Raw genomic sequence first — 19,013 nt, forward strand, 5'->3', positions numbered from 1 at the left:
AATGAGGGTCACAGGGTCCCATTATAAATGAGCTCCTCGCCGGCAGTTATCACAGTGTCTCCGCGAGTAAATGAGCCGACGTTGTTTCTTGCACACGTTAAAAATAAAGTAATTAGTTATTCGAAAAAATGCCGTGGACTAGCACGAACAGGTGAATTAAGTTTTACCAAATAGTAGATTAAAAAATAATAAAATTTTAATAGTGTAAATTTAATTTAGTTAAAAACATATATTGTGCTCTTTTGTGTATTTTTTTGTTATCTAATTTGATTTATTACAGAATCTATGCGAAACCCTCGAACACGAGTTCAGGTGAAGGAGTCCTGTTTCCTTCGACGAGCGCGGCGAAGGCTGCGACCACAGCGGCGGCGGACACGGGCGGTCGCTTCGAACTAAGCGACCATGGATATGGGAAGAGTTCAGTGAAACTATTGCATGTGTACCGCGATGGAGAATATCATGTTATTCGGGAATTCGAAGTGTCTACAGAACTGAAGCTGAGCAGTGAATCGGCATACGTGGTCGGCGACAATAAAGAAGTAGTCGCAACAGACTCCCAAAAGAATACCGTCTATTTACTGGCCAAGAAATACGGTATCAAGACTCCAGAAGAATTTGGTGCGGTTGTAGTGAATCATTTCCTATACACGTATAGGCAAGTTTTGGAAGCGAAGTGTCACATAATGGAATACCCATGGGAAAGATTACAAGCCGGAATACCTCATAATCATGCTTTTATATTTTCACCGACAGCAACGCGATGGTGCGAAGTATCTCAAGTTAGGCATGGTGAGCAATACTTAGAACTTTTCACATCCAATAAAATTAAACACGTTTTTCGTGCATTTGCATGAATGAATATCTGTAAATCATTTTTACAGAGGCTGTCAAGGTAAAATCAGGCTTGAGTGATCTACGAGTTCTGAAGACGACGCAATCGTCGTTCGTCGATTTTGTGCAAGACGAATACACGACACTAGCAGACGCCCCTGAAAGAATATTTAGGTAAGTTAACACTGTATAGGATTTTCTTTTTTTAAATACATGACCAACTTTTGCCCGCGACTTTGTCCGCATTTTATTATTCAGAACCGAATGCGTTTTAGTTCGTAATTAGTTCCGGAAATTACCTCCACAAATCACAAACTAACTTTTACTTTTTTTTAAATATCTATATGTATAGAAAAAGACTTGTCCTAAATGACAGACTGCGATCTATGAATGCGCAGCCTAAACCGCTGAGGTTAGAAACATGCGAGTAAGCAACCACTAAGAAGGGATTTTTGTAAGTTCAGCCACATAAGAGGGTTAAATAATGGATGGCAGTTTGTACGAAAGTCCGGCATTTTTATAGTTACTTCGATAAAAATTTGTATAGCCTTTCGGTTAAAAATATATATAAACACATTTTACACATTTTTTGAAAATTCTACTCCCAAGGGGGTTAAATAGGATATAAAAGTGTGTATGAAAGTCGGTCATTTTTAAAGTTATTTCCAAGAAAATTGGTAGGTATTTGGGTTTTCGATTACAAATGAAGCAATACGTGTCTTTTGATTTTGGGAAATTTCACCCCCACACCGATTTTCTAAATTCCACCCGAGCAAAGCCAGGATGGGTCAGCTAGGCTGAATAGCTATATATTATATATGTAAGGAAATGGTGATTGACTGACTGCTCAAAGTACTGGATGGATCGGGCTCAAATTTGGCATTCAGATAACTATTATGACGTAGATATCTTCTAAAAATGATTTTTGAAATTCAATCAATAAGAGGGTTGATGTTTGTTTAGTCCACGTGGACGAAGTAGCGAGCATAAGTTAGTTAGTAGGAAACAGTAGGTTTCTTGATTGACTGAAAGACAGACAGCTTAAATTAGTTGTACATAATTATATTTATTATAATGTAGACACTAAGAAATGATTTTGAGAAAAATTTTATTCTTAAAAAACCTAAATTCAAAGTCGTCGCGGAAATCAACAAATAAAAAATATAATAACAATTTTAATATTTTTAGCAAATTATTATGACGAAACTTTTGTTTATAAAATGAGTTTTTTGCAGTACAGTAGTTGAAGCGGAATGGACGTACGACAACATGAAATCGGCAGACTTCGACAACGCATGGTTGACCGTAAAAGATGCCATCCTAGAAAAATTCGCTGGCCCTCCAGACACCGGCGTCTACTCGCCCTCAGTTCAACACACTCTCTATCAAGCGGAGAAAACGGTCTTGGAAAAAGTTGCTGAGGTAAGCTTTAAGAACTTGGAAAGATGGCGGCTCGTTAAAAAAACCGGCCAAGTGCGAGTCAGACTCGCGCACCGAGGGTTCCGTACTCGGATAATTTTTTGGACATTTTGCACGATTCATAAACTATTATGCATAAAAATAAATCAAAAATCTGTTTTAGAATGTACAGGTAAATCCCTTTCATTATGATACCCCACTTGGATACCTATAGTTTTCTTACTTTGAAAATTCAAACACTTTTAAATTTTGTTTTTAAATGATTGAACCAGAAATTTACGGTTTTCAGATTTATTCCTTAACTTATGCTATAAGACCTACCTACCTGCCAAATTTTAGGATTCTAGGTCAACGGGAAGTACCCTATAGGTTTTCTTGACAGACACGACGGACGGACGGACGGACGGACGGACAGACAGACAGACAGACAGACAGACAGACAGACAGACAGACAGACAGACAGACAACAAACTGATCCTATAAGGGTTCCATTTTTCCTTTTGAGGTATGGAACCTTAAAAATAATAGTTTTACGAGTAGGTATAAAGACCACAAACAACAAAAAACGGCCCAAAAACAAAACTTAAGAATTAAGTTGATATTTTATGTAGGACATAAAATATCAACTCAATAATAAATTAACGTTTATCCATCAAGTAAATAATTGCGAATTAATTACTTGTCAAACTAGATTACCGCCTATTTTATTTTATATTACTTTTTGTGTTTATTATTAAATACTGTCAATTATTCTAGCGTGCTATTTTGTGCAGCCAAATTTTTAAATCCTGTGAGTTTCTAAAATTATCAAGTTTTGTATAATAAGGCTTTAACGGTGAAAGAAAACAGCGTGAGGAAACCTCCTTGCCTGAGAGTTCTCCGTAATGTTCTCAAAGATGCGTGGAGTCTGCCAATCCACACTTGATTAGCGTGGTAGATTATGGTTAAACCCTTCTCATTCTAAGTGAGATCCGTGCTCAGCATTAAGCATTGACGATGGGTTGATCGTGATGATGATCGCTCGTTCCCTTTAGTTCAAATGACATCTTATTATTTTCGATCTGAAAAGTTTTCTGAAATTTATTGCGGTCGTATTTTGCCTGAAAAGCTTTCCTGAATAGGTACAATACTTTGGTTTAATTTTAGAAACAATGATTGAGTGGGCATAATATCAAGGTTCTCTGCTACTCATTAAGAATCGAATAGGCGTAAATATAATGTTATTTATTTGTATCTTAAATCAAAATAACTTCAGTGATATCATAATATATTGTTTTACATTGAGTAATTGGTATCTCGCAAACATGATCACGTATTCATGTGCTTGCGTTATCTTAATAATATTTGACATTTAACAGGATCTATATACCTACCTTTATGGCTATATTATTAATAATATACAATTAATAGCAATATGTGTATCTACACTTTTATACATTTTAAGTAAACATTTGTTTTGCAAAAAGTGACAAATATCAGTCAACATTTCCCATCACCCATATTATAAATGTGAAAGTGTTTTTGTTATTTGGTTTGTCCTTCAATGTTGCCGCAACGGAGCAACGGATCAGCGTCATTTTTTGCATGAATAGTCAAAGACCTGGCTATTGACATTATGCTACATTTTATTCCGAAAAATTAAAGAATTCCCACGGGATTTTAAAACCTAAATCCACGCGGACGAAGTCGTGCGCATCAGCTAGTAAAATATAACAAAACGCAGAGCCATGAACTTACGTGTACGCATCCTGAAACAGCATAAAATTAAGAAATAACAGACATTGCTGTGGAGCTTTATATTTTTCTGTTTTATAAACCAAACTAAGGATTAAAGCTCATTTCAGCGTTCCTCAACAAAATTTAGATAGGATTATCAAAGTTGTTTACCTTCCTCGAAGTAAAACTAATTTTAGTCCTCAATATGCGATAGGGAGGAGTCACACCCTTCGTACTCGTAGTTATCGGCTCACGTGATACGCGGCCACGAGTCTCCGTCTTGGTCAAAGTTTATCAGCAAATGGCTCTTCAAAAGCAATCGTCATATGCCATTTTCGACTATCAGCTAGACTTGATAACAATTCGACAATAGCTAAAAACAGAAATTAAACTTTGGTACCTACTTTATTTACAAGCTACAGTTTTTTTATTACGGAAACGTTCTCAAATATTTGTTTTTCGCAATGACCTTAATATAACCCATTTGGTTGCAGATAACGTGGATCCGCATGTCGATGCCGAACAAACATTACCTCAATATCGATGTTTCCAAGTTCCCCGCAAATGTGACGAAAGGAGATCCTCGTCATTATATCTACCAGCCCATAGACAAGCCAGCGGGTCTCATCTATGCGCAACTTCGCAGAAGACCAAAGAGTCACTTGTGACCATCAGTCATCTAGAATTTTTCATAAGACTTACTTAGGCCATAACTTATTGTGTTTTTAGAATTTACGGTGTCATAAATGAAAATTGCACATCTCGGAGTAGTGTTACGAGTACTTTTTCGACGTAAATTGGTGTGGTTCCTTTGTTCTAACCCCCCTGTCCACACACCGCCCGTGTGGCATGGGAAGGAGGGAGGGACGGAGGCAGAGACGTAGTGTGGCCGCGTTACTCGCATGTTCCTCGTTCATGCCCATCGCTCCCTATTTTGTCGGTAAGTATGCAATAGAGCGCACGCTGCCACCATTTCAACGTCCATCGCGTTGCAAAGGCAAGCGACTTAGTGCGGCGGCGCGGCGTCGCGATTAATTGCGCGAGAAGAGCAATGTGTGGACGGGGGGTTAGAACAAAGTAGTTGATTATGGATCATGTGGATATACCACTAGTAATAAGTAATAATAATTACGTATGTTATATTTTTTGAGAATAATTATTAGGTAGACGTATAGAGTGTAGTGGGTAATATGTATTCGTAATAACTTATACTTATTATCTGCACGCTACAACTTATTCCGAAGTGTAGCAAGTTTCATATATGAGACAGCTATAGAAATGTGACTGAAAGTTCGTTTCTTATGTATTTCAGTTATGTATTGTTTAAATGCGAAGGTGTTTTTGTCTCGTGTGAACAATAACGAATTCCCTTATACTAAGGGCGATGTAACTACCTATCGATCAAGCTTAATATTGCATTGTACGGTTATTAGTAGATTAAAGCTACGTCTTTATAAGAAACTTAACTTAATCCCGCGACTTTATCTAGACCCCTAGGATACTAAAAAAAATTCTTTTCCCCCAAATTTCAAATTTCTAGGTCTACTGGTTTAGGCTGTGCATTGTCTGTTAGTCAGTTACGGTACCGTTTTATATGTATACATAAAATAATAATGGGTAAGTCCCATTTGTTAGAACTATGATGCCATCGGACAAAATGAGATACCTAATGTTATCCTAATTTGTTCCATAGAAATACCGTACAGCATTGCGTCTGAAACTTGCTTTTCTTTGACGTCATAGAACAAATGGGAACCAGTTTTTTTTTAAATTGTTCTGTTTCCTAGAATTTGATGTTCTTTTACATAAAACAAAACACAGCCCTGCAGTGAGGTAGCATGAGTACACTGTCAAGATGTGATTGAAAATTCACAAAGCCTTCTTTTACCTCAATCAATTTGCGACCCTTCTGGAGAAGAGTTTCCTTTAAATTCTTCTTTGAAATGACATTTTACACGAAAAATGAAAAGTTTGTTTATTTTGTTCCATAGAAGAATCAAAGAAAGAAAAATCTTAATTGTTCAATTTGGAACAGATTAACAAAAAAATTGACTCATTCTGTCCCACGACGTCAAGTTCTGTAAAACAAATAGGACTTACCATATAATACATGTAAAACAAAATTAACAATTAGAATCTGAATATCTAGTCAAGATAATAGTTTAATATTATGCTATAACAAATTGCAATGTATCACGAATTAAGCTTGTTTATGTTTATTTTACTGTTGTAATAAATCTGATTATAGTACAACAATACTTGTAACTTTATTTCAATCTAAACATATTCGTACAAATAAATGAAAAAGTTGTTCTCTAAAACTACTGAATATTAGCATAAATACAAGTTGTGACGTAAAAATCAATCTGCTGTAAAAAAAACGCATACGTGATACTTACGTAATCTGATCTCTACGCCAAGGGCGGAACACTTAGGTTCGAGATATATTGGCACAGAACTCAGGCGAAGCGACTCGTTTTTTTTTAAGTTACTAAAATATATGTTGATTTCATCGAAATCTTAATCCTGAAAGAAACTATCGCAAGAAACCCAACATAATATAAACTTACTAAGTATTAGATGCATATTGCACTAAAGACTATTTTGGCAGAGAGCAAATCGCCGCGCCGGTGAGAATATGACCTAAAAAACAATTATTAATAAAAAGGTGGGTACAATAAAATGGAAATATAGTTATATTTTTAAGTGTTTAATGAAATCACGTTACTGCTTAACAACACTATTTATGCATGTTTTGGCTTAATATTCTAGTAAGTACATCTAACGTCAAAACAGATTTATTAACGCACCTAATACATTATAACAGTATATTTTTCAATTAAATTTATAAAAAACAATAAAAAAATTGTCATTATATCACTTATTTATACTTAATAAATAGATTTATATACGTTTTGTTCCAATAATTTTATCGGCCAATGCGTAGAGTTCTTCCACAGTCTGCAAAGATACAAATTAATTATTTTTATTTGTATTACCTACTTATAAAAGTAAGATTAATATAATACATGAATCATAGTAGGAACCGCTTTTATTTATGTATCATAATATTTTTCAAATCTAGGACATCCTACTTTATCTACCTTTTTTGACAAAGTTGATCAGTGTGCCTAGTCGGAGTTTTTTAACCTATTCGATCGCGTAAAAGTTAACTGCGTTTTGTATGGAATTGAAATAGCGCCATCTAGTGACAAGAAGTGGAAACATAATTTGTGAGTGCGAGTTTTTTACGTCCTCGGGACCGACTATTGTTTACCGACTCGCATGCGAAAGTGACAACGTGAGCGCACGTGATTGGTGGATTCAAGAACTATGCGAGTGCGAGTATCAAATTTTGACAATTCGCGAAGTAAATCGAGTAAACACGACGCTAACGCGATAGTTAAGTTGTCGCATAGATTTTTACAGTGAAAGTTGAGTGAGGAGATAATTTTAAAGACATTTATTTGCATTTTTCAAGTTTAATTTAAAGGACTACGATTTAAAAATTATGGCAGGGCGGTATTTTAGTCAAAACTACTTTTAATTTACTTTTCTAGGCTCTAAAAGAATATATGTTCATAAACATAATCAGTTTTCTAAATCACATATAGATGGCGCTGTTGTTATTAACTTATAGTCTTCCACGTAAAATTATTAAAATATCTTGTACGATGCTACGAAACCCTTAGAGTGCGAGTCCGACTCACCCTTGACTCATTTTTAATACATAATGATGACGTACATACTATACCTACCTACAAAGACGATGATTTCAAAACATAAACATAGACAGTAAATATAACCAGTTAAATTTTGATAGACAGCTGCTTCCATACAATCACTTCATAGAAATTTCATTCTAAATTTGGTTGGTTTATGTCACGACGCCAACATTTCAAAAATAATAAACGCCATTCACGGTGAGTACACGCGTATGGGCTGGTTAGCTTCGGTGGTATCTCACACTCGCTGACTCGCGATTCTCGATGCGTTTGAAGTTAGCTCGGTTAACGCAGTAGTGAAGTCATTCGAATAATTTTGTGGATCTCCCACTCGGCACACAGTGTGCCGAGTGGGAGTTGTACAAAATTATTCGCATGACTTCACCAGCGCGTTAATCGAGCTAACGTCAAACGCACCGAGAATCGTGTGCAAGTGAGTGTGTGTTACTATCGAAGCTAACCAGCCCATACGCGTTTCCTCACCGTGAATGGCGTTTATTATTTTTGTAATGTTGGCGTCGTGATATAAACCAACCAAATTTAGAATGAAATTTCTATGAAGTGATTGTATGGAAGCAGCTGTCTATCAAAATTTAACTGGTTATATCTACTCTCCATGTTTATGTTTTGAAATCATCGTCTTTGTAGGTAGGTATAGTATGTACGACATCATTATGTATTAAAAATGAGTCAAGGGTGAGTCGGACTCGCACTCTAAGGGTTTCGTAGCATCGTACAAGATATTTTAATAATTTTACGTGGAAGACTATAAGTTAATAACAACAGCGCCATCTATATGTGATTTATAAAACTGATTATGTTTATGAACACATATTCTTTTAGAGCCTAGAAAAGTAAATTAAAAGTAGTTTTGACTAAAATACCGCCCTGCCATAATTTTTAAATCGTAGTCCTTTAAATTAAACTTGAAAAATGCAAATAAATGTCTTTAAAATTATCTCCTCACTCAACTTTCACTGTAAAAATCTATGCGACAACTTAACTATCGCGTTAGCGTCGTGTTTACTCGATTTACTTCGCGGATTGTCAAAATTTGATACTCGCACTCGCATAGTTCTGGAATCAACCAATCACGTGCGCTCACGTTGTCACTTTCGCATGCGAGTCGGTAAACAGTAGTCGGTCCCGAGGACGTAAAAAACTCGCACTCACAAATTATGTTTCCACTTCTTGTCACTAGATGGCGCTATTTCAATTCCATACAAAACGCAGTTAACTTTTACGCGATCGAATAGGTTAAAAAACTCCGACTAGGCACACTGAGCGTTTAAATAGGTAGACCGTACGATTTCGTAATATAATTTTTTCGCATTTATTTCGTTCTATTTCGTGACAAGTATAGCAAAATAATTTGTGAATATAAAATTTTTTGGTCATTTACTCATCTACACCCCCCTCGCCCCTTCTTATCCTAAGAGCAGTCCCACGTTTAAAATGGGATGGGCGCGTGGCGGTGGCAAATGTTACTGATGATGATAATATGATGATGATGATCCACTCGTCATTCTATTACGAGAGGTAGGGGAGCATTGAACTGGTAAAATAAGACTGTAACGTTTGTTGCTACTTGCTTTACATTGTTATCTTCCGCAATTATAGTTACTTTTGTGGATTATTATTAAAAGTGAATGTCATTTACTAAAGTATTTATATATTAGTAAGTAGGTAAGTACATAGTATTGAAAAACCAATTTAGATAGAGTGTCAATTAGTTTTTAATGACAAACATTAAGAACTGTAATTGTACACGTTCACGTTAATAGACTTCGTCGTCGGTTCGCTTGCCGAATATTTGGGTTGAGAGATTAACAATTAATTAATTAATATTATCTGGTTCTAAAACCAGTAAATGGAACGTCAGTAATTTAGAAACAAATAATTGGAATACCAACTCGTAGACACCACAAGTAAGTAAGATGGTGATAAGTACCTAAGCTACGTACATAAGGTAAACCAATTGAATTTTTATTTTCTTTTATAAAATAAACTTATCATGATTTTAGTTTTAAGTATTTAGATCGATATCGACATAATAAATAGTGCTTCGAAACTTTTGCATAGTATGCTTTAGGCTAGAGGTATCTAAGGTAAATAAGAACTACTTTAGATACAAATCTAACTTAAACCTTTTAAAATAACGAGCACTTTTCTCGTCAACATTAGTCAAGAAAGTTCAGAGATTTTCAATAATTTTCATATTTGAAAAATGTAGATCTACTTTCGTATTAAGATAAGTAAGAGCTTTTGAAATAACAAGCACTTTCTGGACATGTTTACCTACTAAAACTATATTAAATTGTATTTTTTTTATTATTATTTTCATATTCGGAAAATTTGCAAAGAATCCTAAAGACTACAGCCCTTTAATTAGAGCTAAATATTTAGATACAAAGCTAACTTAGAACTTTTGAAATAACGAATACTTTTCTGGCCAACTTTACCAAAAGTGTTTACATTTTTTAAATTTCGGTTTCCATATTCTAAATCACTTCCTCTATCTTACTCTCTTTATTATGAGTTTGATGGATAGTAACGTGCTCGTACCTACGATACAAAATGTGTGTGTGTCTCTTGAATTGTACCGACAAAGCACGCGTCGTACTCGTGCAAGCAATTAAGTATTTCCGATAACGCGAATAGCACTGATTGTTTCTCTGATTTGGTACATTATTTATTAGGTAGGTATGATACTTTCTTTGTCTTGTCGTATACTTACGGGATGATTAAAATTGCTTAATGCAAAGTTCATGCTCTCAAGATTAAGCGATCATAGACACGAAAACAAATATGTTGGTAGGTATCTAAGCAGATACCGCGGTAATGCTTTTATCAAGTCAGCGTTAGACTGCGGTTTTACCTGATGGTGTAACAGTGCAGTTGAAGATAAGTAGATATATATTCCTACCGCTATCACGATACTTAGGTGCCTACGTGACATATCGTGCATCAATGGAACGCTAAATCGCTTGGTGGTAGGTACGTCTTAACAGGGCTCTCTCCGTCACTCGTTTCATACAATCGTAGTTCTAATTTCATTTGAATATTAAGCAACCAAAGTCCATGAAATTTTGCAGACATATTCTAGAAGCTAATATCTGGGTCTGTGGTGTTTTACATTTTTCTAAAAATATGTAGTTTTAAAATTACAGGGGCTCAAAGATTTGTATGAAAATTTTTAAGACCGCGTAACTTTGAAACCGAACATTTTAACAGAAATCTAGAAAACCACAGACATAGATATTATTTTCTAGAATATGTCTGCAAAATTTCATGGACTTTGGTTGCTTAATTTTCAAATGAAATTGGAACTACGATTGTATGAAACGATTGACGGAGAGAGCCCTCTTAACTGGTAGCACATGGTAGGTGCAGTGATTACAAAAGAAGTAGTAATAATATGAAGTGGCAACATGACGCATGGACATAGATTATACCCTAGATTAGCACATATTATGCTACTTTTATCAAAGAGTTCCCACGGGATTTTCAGAAACCTACATCCACGCGAACGAAGTCGCGGGCATCAGCTAGTTCATAATAATTTATTAAGATATTTGACTTCGAGTTTATTTGCAGCACTTTGCCTCCAAATCTCTCAACATATCTCTCCTGCCAGTCCAGATCAGAGTCAATATTGACTCTCTTTGCCAAGCATCCATACTAATATTATAAATGCGAAAGTGTGTCTGTCTGTCTGGCTGTCTGTCTGTCTGCTACGTTTTTACGGCCCAACCGCTGAACCGATTTTAATGTTTGGTACAGACATGGGATACGTCCCGGGGAAGGACATAGGCTACTTTTTATCCCGGAAAATCAAAGAGTTCCTACGGGATTTTATAAAAACCGAAATCCACGCGGGCGCAGCCGCGGGTATCCTCTAGTTTATAATAATGTAGGTAAGTAGATAAGAAACTTGTGTACACGGTTGCACACGCGCGGTGTAAGTAACGGTGTCTATTAAAACCTCTCCCAAAAGTCTAGAAATAACAGTCTTGAAACTTAGGATTCCCAATAATTAAGAGGTCACAGCGCGCACTTTGCATCAAAGAAGACGTCGTTACTCGTTAGTCACATGGTTGTAAAAGTTATTTGTAAATATAGTCATTATTATTTTGGAATTTGTACCTATAGCTATATAGCAGGCAAATTTTCGAGATAAGCTATATACCTATACTCGTATGATGCAAGGACAGTACCTACTTATAACCAGAATATCTCCCTATGGCAAGTCAGTCAGTGAGTGAGTCACGAATTTTCTTTTCGTATTCATATAGGTACATAGTACATACCAAGAAGTCTAGACAGGAGGGAGAAAATTCATTTGTCCCATGTAACCGTTCAACTGAATAAAACATTTATTTGTACCTAGAAGATTTATTTTCATAGGTATCTGATGCCAAGAGTTGAGGAATAAAGACAAGATGATATTATGTATAAAGACAACAGTTTTTTGTTTGTAAAGCAATTATTGAGTTTCGATCAGATAATTAGGTGTATTTAAGGGTACTGGGTATGCAATGGCCAATGACTGATTCTAATATACTTAAGTAGTCAGTTTGCCTAAAGTTGGCGAAAATCATCTAAGTAGGTCACAGGCTTGGTCACAGGTTTATTTTCTTTAACATAGGTAGATTTATAGGTAGGTATGTCTCACCAAAAAACGAGTCTGCAATATAATCGGAGTTGCAGGTTTTGCGTTTATTACCCTCTTCTGACCCGGAACCAACGATATGCCTAATTATTATTAAAAAAGAATCAGGAGTTTTTAATTGTCGAAACGGGTACGTGACAAACTGAAGGACATATCAAAAATGTCAAATGTCAATGTAGATTAAATAGATAAATTTCCAGTTAACACTGGTTAACATTAATTATTATTGTGTACACAATATACTTAATTGTGTTATGAGTGCACACATTAATAGGTACCTAATACAGATACATACATATAGACGGACGTGCGGACTTTTTTGTAACAAAGGGTTCGTTCGAATTTTTTATGTTGTGGACAACCTCTAGTTTTTAATAAGTTCCTCTTTATGGGTAAGACGTTATTGTCTTTTATTTTATTGTGTTTTGTTTGTTTAGAAAAGAAAATACTTTGAAATCTTACATCTCCTCAAAAATTTATAAAAACTCAAACTGAAGGATTTCAAACACACAAAAGCTTTAAAAAGCTCTTTTCAAATCATATTGATTCTCTGTGGGTGCCAGAATAGGTGTGGGTGCCAGCCCTACAATATGGAGCGTCCGTTTCAGGCTCAATATAAACCGGGGTAGTCAAAAATAAAGGAAAATACATATACATTTTAGAACAAGTGTAAATTAAAAATTTATAACACCCCCGACAAGTGAAGGTTACAGTAACTAGAAAAGACCGAAAAGACCTGATTGATAACTTTCAAACGGCTGAACTGATTTTCTTGGACTATTCCGCGCCTACGATCTAAAGTATCTGAGTTTTCCAAAACATCATTTTCAAATAAATAATTATGTATTTAGGCAACGTCCATCTTGACAGCTTGACATTTGTCAATTGACATAATATTATGAACCTAACGGTTATCTAACCTTCTTTTCTACAAGAAAAGTAGAAAAGAGCTGATAACTCTTAAACGGCTGAACCAATTTTTTTGGATTATAGCTAAGAACACTCTCGATCAAGCCACCTTTCAAACAAAAAAAAGTAAATTAAAATCGGTTCATTCGTTTAGGCGCTACGATGCCACAGACAGATACACAGATACACAGAAACACAGACACACAGATACACACGTCAAATTTATAACACCCCTCTTTTTGGGTCGGGGGTTAAAAAGATACCATTCTTCGTTTTTTGAAATTTCTGTAAAGTTAAGAACAAAAACTAAACTGCACCGCTCGCATCACTTCTGGACGGGTATTTTTAAATAGGTATTTTGTTGGAAAAATTATGTTACATTTTTATCATTTCGTTTAGTGAGATGTGAAGTGACAAGATACTAGAATCGAGCAGGAGGTTATTGTTATGGCCGTATGTGTGTGTATCCGCCAATGTGCGAAGTATTGTTTATATAATCTCTATATAGCAGAGTCTATAGACCCCTAGGCAACAATGTAAAGGAATCATACGCATGTAGTCATAAATTATACATACTGCAAGTTGCAGACCATACACGCGTAGGAACCATATAATATGAAAGTTTTGAAGATTTCATGTCTGTGTATTGAACACAAATAACAAGAAAAGTTATAATGTCGAAAAATATTGGATATCTAATTCATGACCCGCCCTTGATAAGATATTATTTTAGGGTTCGTAGTTCGTACCGTAAGAAAAAAGAAATCCTTATAGGATCACTTTGTTGTCTGTATGTCCGTCCGTCGTGTCTGTCAAGAAACCTATGGGGTACTTCCCGTTGACCTAGAATCATGAAATTTGGCAAGTAGGTAGATCTTATAGCACAAGTAAAGGAATAAATCAGAAAACCGTAAATTTGTGGTTACATCATTAAAAAAAATTTAAAAAGTGTTTCAATTTTCAAAGTAAGATTACTACACCTAGTGGGATATCATATGAAAGGGCTTTATCTGTACATTCTAAAATAGATTTTTATTTATTTTTATGCATAATAGTTTTTGATTTATGGTGCAAAATGTCGGAATTAATACCCGAGCACGGAACCCTCGGGCGAGAAATACACGCCATGTTTGCCGCGTGCGACCAGCTCTAGCCTGCTTTGCCGAATGGTGTCGGATTTCCTACTTTTAAAGGATTCTAGCGTTGAAATGTTTTATCAGACACTCGCTGAACGCATTGGGGCCACGTGAACTGGTATAGCTTTATGATATGGTATGGTATGGTATGGTGACTGGTATGGAACTGATGATCACACAATGTTTACACGTTCACCTTTGGGTCAACCTGTTTATCTGGTGCGCGCTAGTTTGCCACGAGCCCTCATGTTTCAACGGTTTTCATGTAAACAAACTGATCCGGATTCGATATCAATATTGTGTAAGTGTCATAGGTGCATTCGTCGAATTGACGGCAAAGTCATCACATTAAACTAATTATCTTGCGTGGTATATGTATTACATCGTGCATTGCGCCTTATTACTATAATTTCTAGATGGAAAATTAATTCCTATTACACATTTCAAAGTTCAACCTTCATACTCGTAAATTATAGTTAATAGGTATTGTAAGGTCAGCCCATCGCATCTGCCAATGTTTAAAGTGCGAAATTTTATGACAATGAACAGTGCGGTACCTTTTCATTAAGACCGGTCCGCAAGAATCGCAAAAAGGCACACAAAATTCTTTTTCAATACTGAAAATGCATGTGAATCTATAAGTAAAGGCCAGATCGACCACATCAAAGAAATATGTTATCAAAGAAATATGTCAGCAAAGGTCAACGCTAGGAGACTTTTGCTCACGCATGCTGAAGTCACTTACATTTTCGTTTGAAAATTATGCCTTCAGAGACATGATTATCAAAGAATTAGCTGTCATAATTAGACTTACAGTAAGGTTCTTCAGTATTTTAATTTCATTTGCTTCGTATTTGAGGACGGCGAACTGATCGTCGCTAAAACGGACGCCCTTCTCGATGTCCGCCTGCTTGATTTCCTCCAGTTCCGCGACGCACCTAGCAAGGAGCTGTTCTGGGGTCAACTGCTGACCTTCTTCGCTCACTGCTTCGGCTTCCGCTTCCTCGTCTATTCCCTATTTAAGATAAAGTACTTATTTATATTTGAGAGAGAGAGATGAGAAAAGATGAATCTGTAGAAAATCCTGAGATTCTAAAATAGCTTAACGAGTTGCGAGGTTGAAGTGGCAATCGGCGAAGCACATAGCCCGCAGAAACAATAAGTGTTGGGGTGGGAGGGTGCTGGAATGGCGATCTACTATTGGAAAGAGCAAAATACAGGATGGTAGTCTAGTTGACTGCCATCATGGATTAGACGACATCAAACGAGCCCCGGGGAATCGGACATGATGCCTATGAAGACCTTTGGGCACCTATCAGTTGAGACGATATAGATGTCGAGGACTTAATAAGGATCGATTTTTCTTTTCTGAAATTCGGTTGAAAGTATTATTAATTTATGACTCACTTAGATAGGTACATAAGGCCGGTGTATCTATTTAGAATGCTTTATCATTGGTCAAAGTTCGGATAGAGTTTTGCTTGGAGATAGGGCTTCAGAGACCTGATAAAAAATGGTGCCCAAACGTTCTACAATAAAAACAGCTAAGTTAGTAAAATATCATTGTAGGTATCTTACTTGGTCAATTTTTTGGGACGCTTTTAATTTTCTGTAATAAGCATCTGCACGTTTCTTAGTCGCTCTCGCTACTTCTCTGTTCACCATCCTCCAGAACACGAACACGGGGTGATGGTAAAGCTCGGGTGGGCATTCTTTCAGCGGTGTCTTCCCAACGAGGATTAATCGTTTTAATCTTTCCATCTCGTCTAGCTACACAAAGAAAAAAGGGTTATATTACTTAGTTAGCATTTTTTAAAGCTAGACCAGACAGCTGAGTCTTACGCAAGCACAGATTTAGTTTAAAGTGATTCGTGACTGAAGTTTCCCAGAGTACTTAATAAATTGTGTATTAATTTTGAAGATATTACATGATTTCAGAGAAAAGCCTTGCTATTGATAGTTTTAAAAGCCTTCATTGGGCTAAAATTTATGAACTTGAAGTACTTACCTTACTTACGTACTTAGTAGTATTTGATCAGTATAGTATAATATTGTACGAGTATTAATTCTCATTTATTTACAACTAGCTGATGCCCGCAGCTTCGCCCGCGTGGATTGGTCAGATCCCCTGCAGCATCAGGATTGAAGAGTTAGACTCCAAATTTTTTATGAAACAATGTCGCGAAGTTCCTCTATCGATTAAAAAAGAAATGACGCAAATCGGTTCAGAAATCTCGGAGATTTCGGTGTACATAGGTAGAAAAACACAACTCCCTTTTTGAAAGTCGGTTAAAAAAGTAGCCTATTTTACTCCCTGGTCAATTCTCTACTTGTCTGTGAAAACCCCTTCAAAATCCGTCCAGCCGTTCCGAAGATTAGCCTTTTCAAACAGACAGACAGACAGACAGACAGACAGACAGACAGACAGACAGACAGACAGACAGACAGACAGACAGACAGACAGACAGACAGACAAAAATTTTAAAAACGTATGATTCAGTGTTGGTATCGTTCAAATAACCATATGAGCTTAATATGAGGTAGTTATTTCGAAATTACAGACAGACACTCCAATTTTATTTATTAGTATAGATACTCATTACAAATTACAGTCATATTTTAAAAAAAGTTTCCAAAAAAACTGCACAATTTTTCCTAAAAATATGGTTGAGTGGGTTAATGGCAGGGTATAACCTAAGCTGCCGGTGTTCGGAGGTCAGGGCTCCAGAGTGTGGAACCTCCTCTCAATACGTGCCGACTCAAGAAGTACCTACCTACAAACTATGCCTTCTCTGGGCACTAATCACTATTGGGTATCGAGTAATATTATTCTTGGGGGTACTTACAACTCTAGAAGAGATCCTCTTATTGAGGTTTTCTTCATTCACGACGCGGATCCTTTCCTCCAGCTCGGTCATATAGCTCTTGTCCGTCAGCCGGACCAGGTTCGAGCCCATATGCTTCTCCAGCCGAGCGCGGACATGCGGGTGTGCAAAGCTAAAACAAACCATAGCATTTATCTAAGTACTTAGATTTTACCAAATATTAAGGTAAGTATCTCGTTAAGGTATGCTTCTTTGAAAATTTTGAATCCTTATTCATAATATTGTATCAGTAGGATATATAAAAATTCTAAGAGTCACGCAAATGTTGCAAACTTAGACACTCCTACGTGCGAAGCTTTTGTAGTTGAATTTCAAGATCACAAAAAGAACTTAACTTACGTTGCTAAAACTAAAAGCTACATTTCAACAATGCCAGAAGGTAGGCAAAACTAGCATGTTTATGTTACTTATAAAATAAAGCACGTATTTGTTTTATGAACAAATCAAAAAAATAACATTCAAGTTCACAATATGTTCACACATTTTCTATTGCGCGGTTTCTTTGCACTGACTTACCACGAAGTTTGGCAGTTTTTTCGACTCGTCTTGAATGTCGAGTTTCGTGGAATATCGTACGAAAAGCGAAGACGCCTCGCCGTCTCGATGTCCCCGACGTAAAGTAGTTTTGAAGCTGGTTGCCGGAGTCATAGACCATAGTTGAGGCTTTTATCACGGCACACGGCCGGGCTGGCACGGTGTGGCACGGCCCCCACCGATACCACATGTACACATTTTCATGTAACGTGGTGTTCATACTTGATCGACAGTTTACTTAGAACGGGGCTTACGTCGAGCTTTATATCGCTTAGTCATCGGTTTAATTTTTTACCATGATAGGTGAATTTTTCATGTTCTCTTTTAACATAGTACAAGAAATCCTGTATTTTTAATGCACTAGGTAGTCGTCACGTATTAATTACTATTTTTCCAGAAAATATAATTCATTAAGTATAATGGGATTTACGGTGAAGTTAAAACTTGTAATCTATGTAAATCATAGAAAATCTTCCCATATACCCTTTTTTATTTACTGAATTATAAATAAGAGATTTCAAGTAAAGTAGAGAGAAAATTTGACACTGTAAAAAAGGCTTGCTTATTTACCCACTTTGAAATAGCACCTTTTTTGCTCTGACAATATCATTAGTGGTTTGCGTAGAGTAATAACTTAAAATTTATAAAACCCCCGACACAAAAACCTCTATGAGAAAACTAGAAAAGAGCTGATAACTTTCAAACGGCTAAACCGATTTTCTTCGATTATAGCTCTCGATCAAGCCAAGCCACCTTTCAAAAAAACAAACTACATTAAAATCGGTTCATTCGTTTAGGAGCTACGATGCCACAAACAGATACACAGATACACACGTCAAACTTATAACACCCCTCTTTTTGGGTAGGTGGTTAAAAACCACCAGCAGCGATTTAATAATAAGGGCATTATATATTACTGAATTAATTAATTAATGAAGTGTGGAAATTCAAACCGCTCAGGTTAGACCACTGTAATAATTTTACAGTCTACAATTCTGTTATAATTCCTTTATATGGAGTGGAGTTGTTAGGACTAACACTCCGCCTCAACTTTAGGTAATCTGAATCAGTCTTTTAATCCATTTCCATTATAAGTCCGTTTTGGAGCAGACTCTTTTGAATCCGATAAAAACAGGCACAATATGTTTCTCAGGGTAAGACAGGTCGATGGAGTGTACAGGCGAAG

General features: G+C 36.2%; 2 protein-coding genes across 4 annotated transcripts in view; one reads left to right on the top strand and one right to left on the bottom strand.

Moving 5' to 3' along the window:
- On the top strand, positions 1-5,744 carry LOC123869693 (uricase). Its single transcript, XM_045912717.1, has 5 exons — positions 1-151; positions 281-789; positions 882-1,005; positions 2,067-2,253; positions 4,461-5,744. Exons 1-5 carry the CDS (start codon positions 129-131, stop codon positions 4,632-4,634), a joined length of 1,017 nt encoding a protein of 338 aa, XP_045768673.1. The 5' UTR covers positions 1-128; the 3' UTR covers positions 4,635-5,744.
- Positions 4,764-19,013, bottom strand: part of LOC123869841 — a 27,376-nt gene continuing 13,126 nt past the window's right edge. For all 3 annotated transcript variants that reach the window (XM_045912943.1, XM_045913102.1, XM_045913019.1), the window contains 4 exons: positions 17,255-17,405; positions 15,987-16,178; positions 15,223-15,423; positions 4,764-6,927 (listed from right to left, as the gene is read on the bottom strand). In XM_045912943.1, coding sequence (XP_045768899.1) covers positions 6,871-6,927; positions 15,223-15,423; positions 15,987-16,178; positions 17,255-17,405 — 601 coding nt within the window. In that variant the 3' untranslated portion in view covers positions 4,764-6,870. The remainder of the gene's footprint in view (positions 6,928-15,222; positions 15,424-15,986; positions 16,179-17,254; positions 17,406-19,013) is intronic.

This window comes from Maniola jurtina, chromosome 1 (assembly GCF_905333055.1).
Source record: "Maniola jurtina chromosome 1, ilManJurt1.1, whole genome shotgun sequence".
NCBI classification, from domain to species: Eukaryota; Metazoa; Arthropoda; class Insecta; order Lepidoptera; family Nymphalidae; genus Maniola; species Maniola jurtina.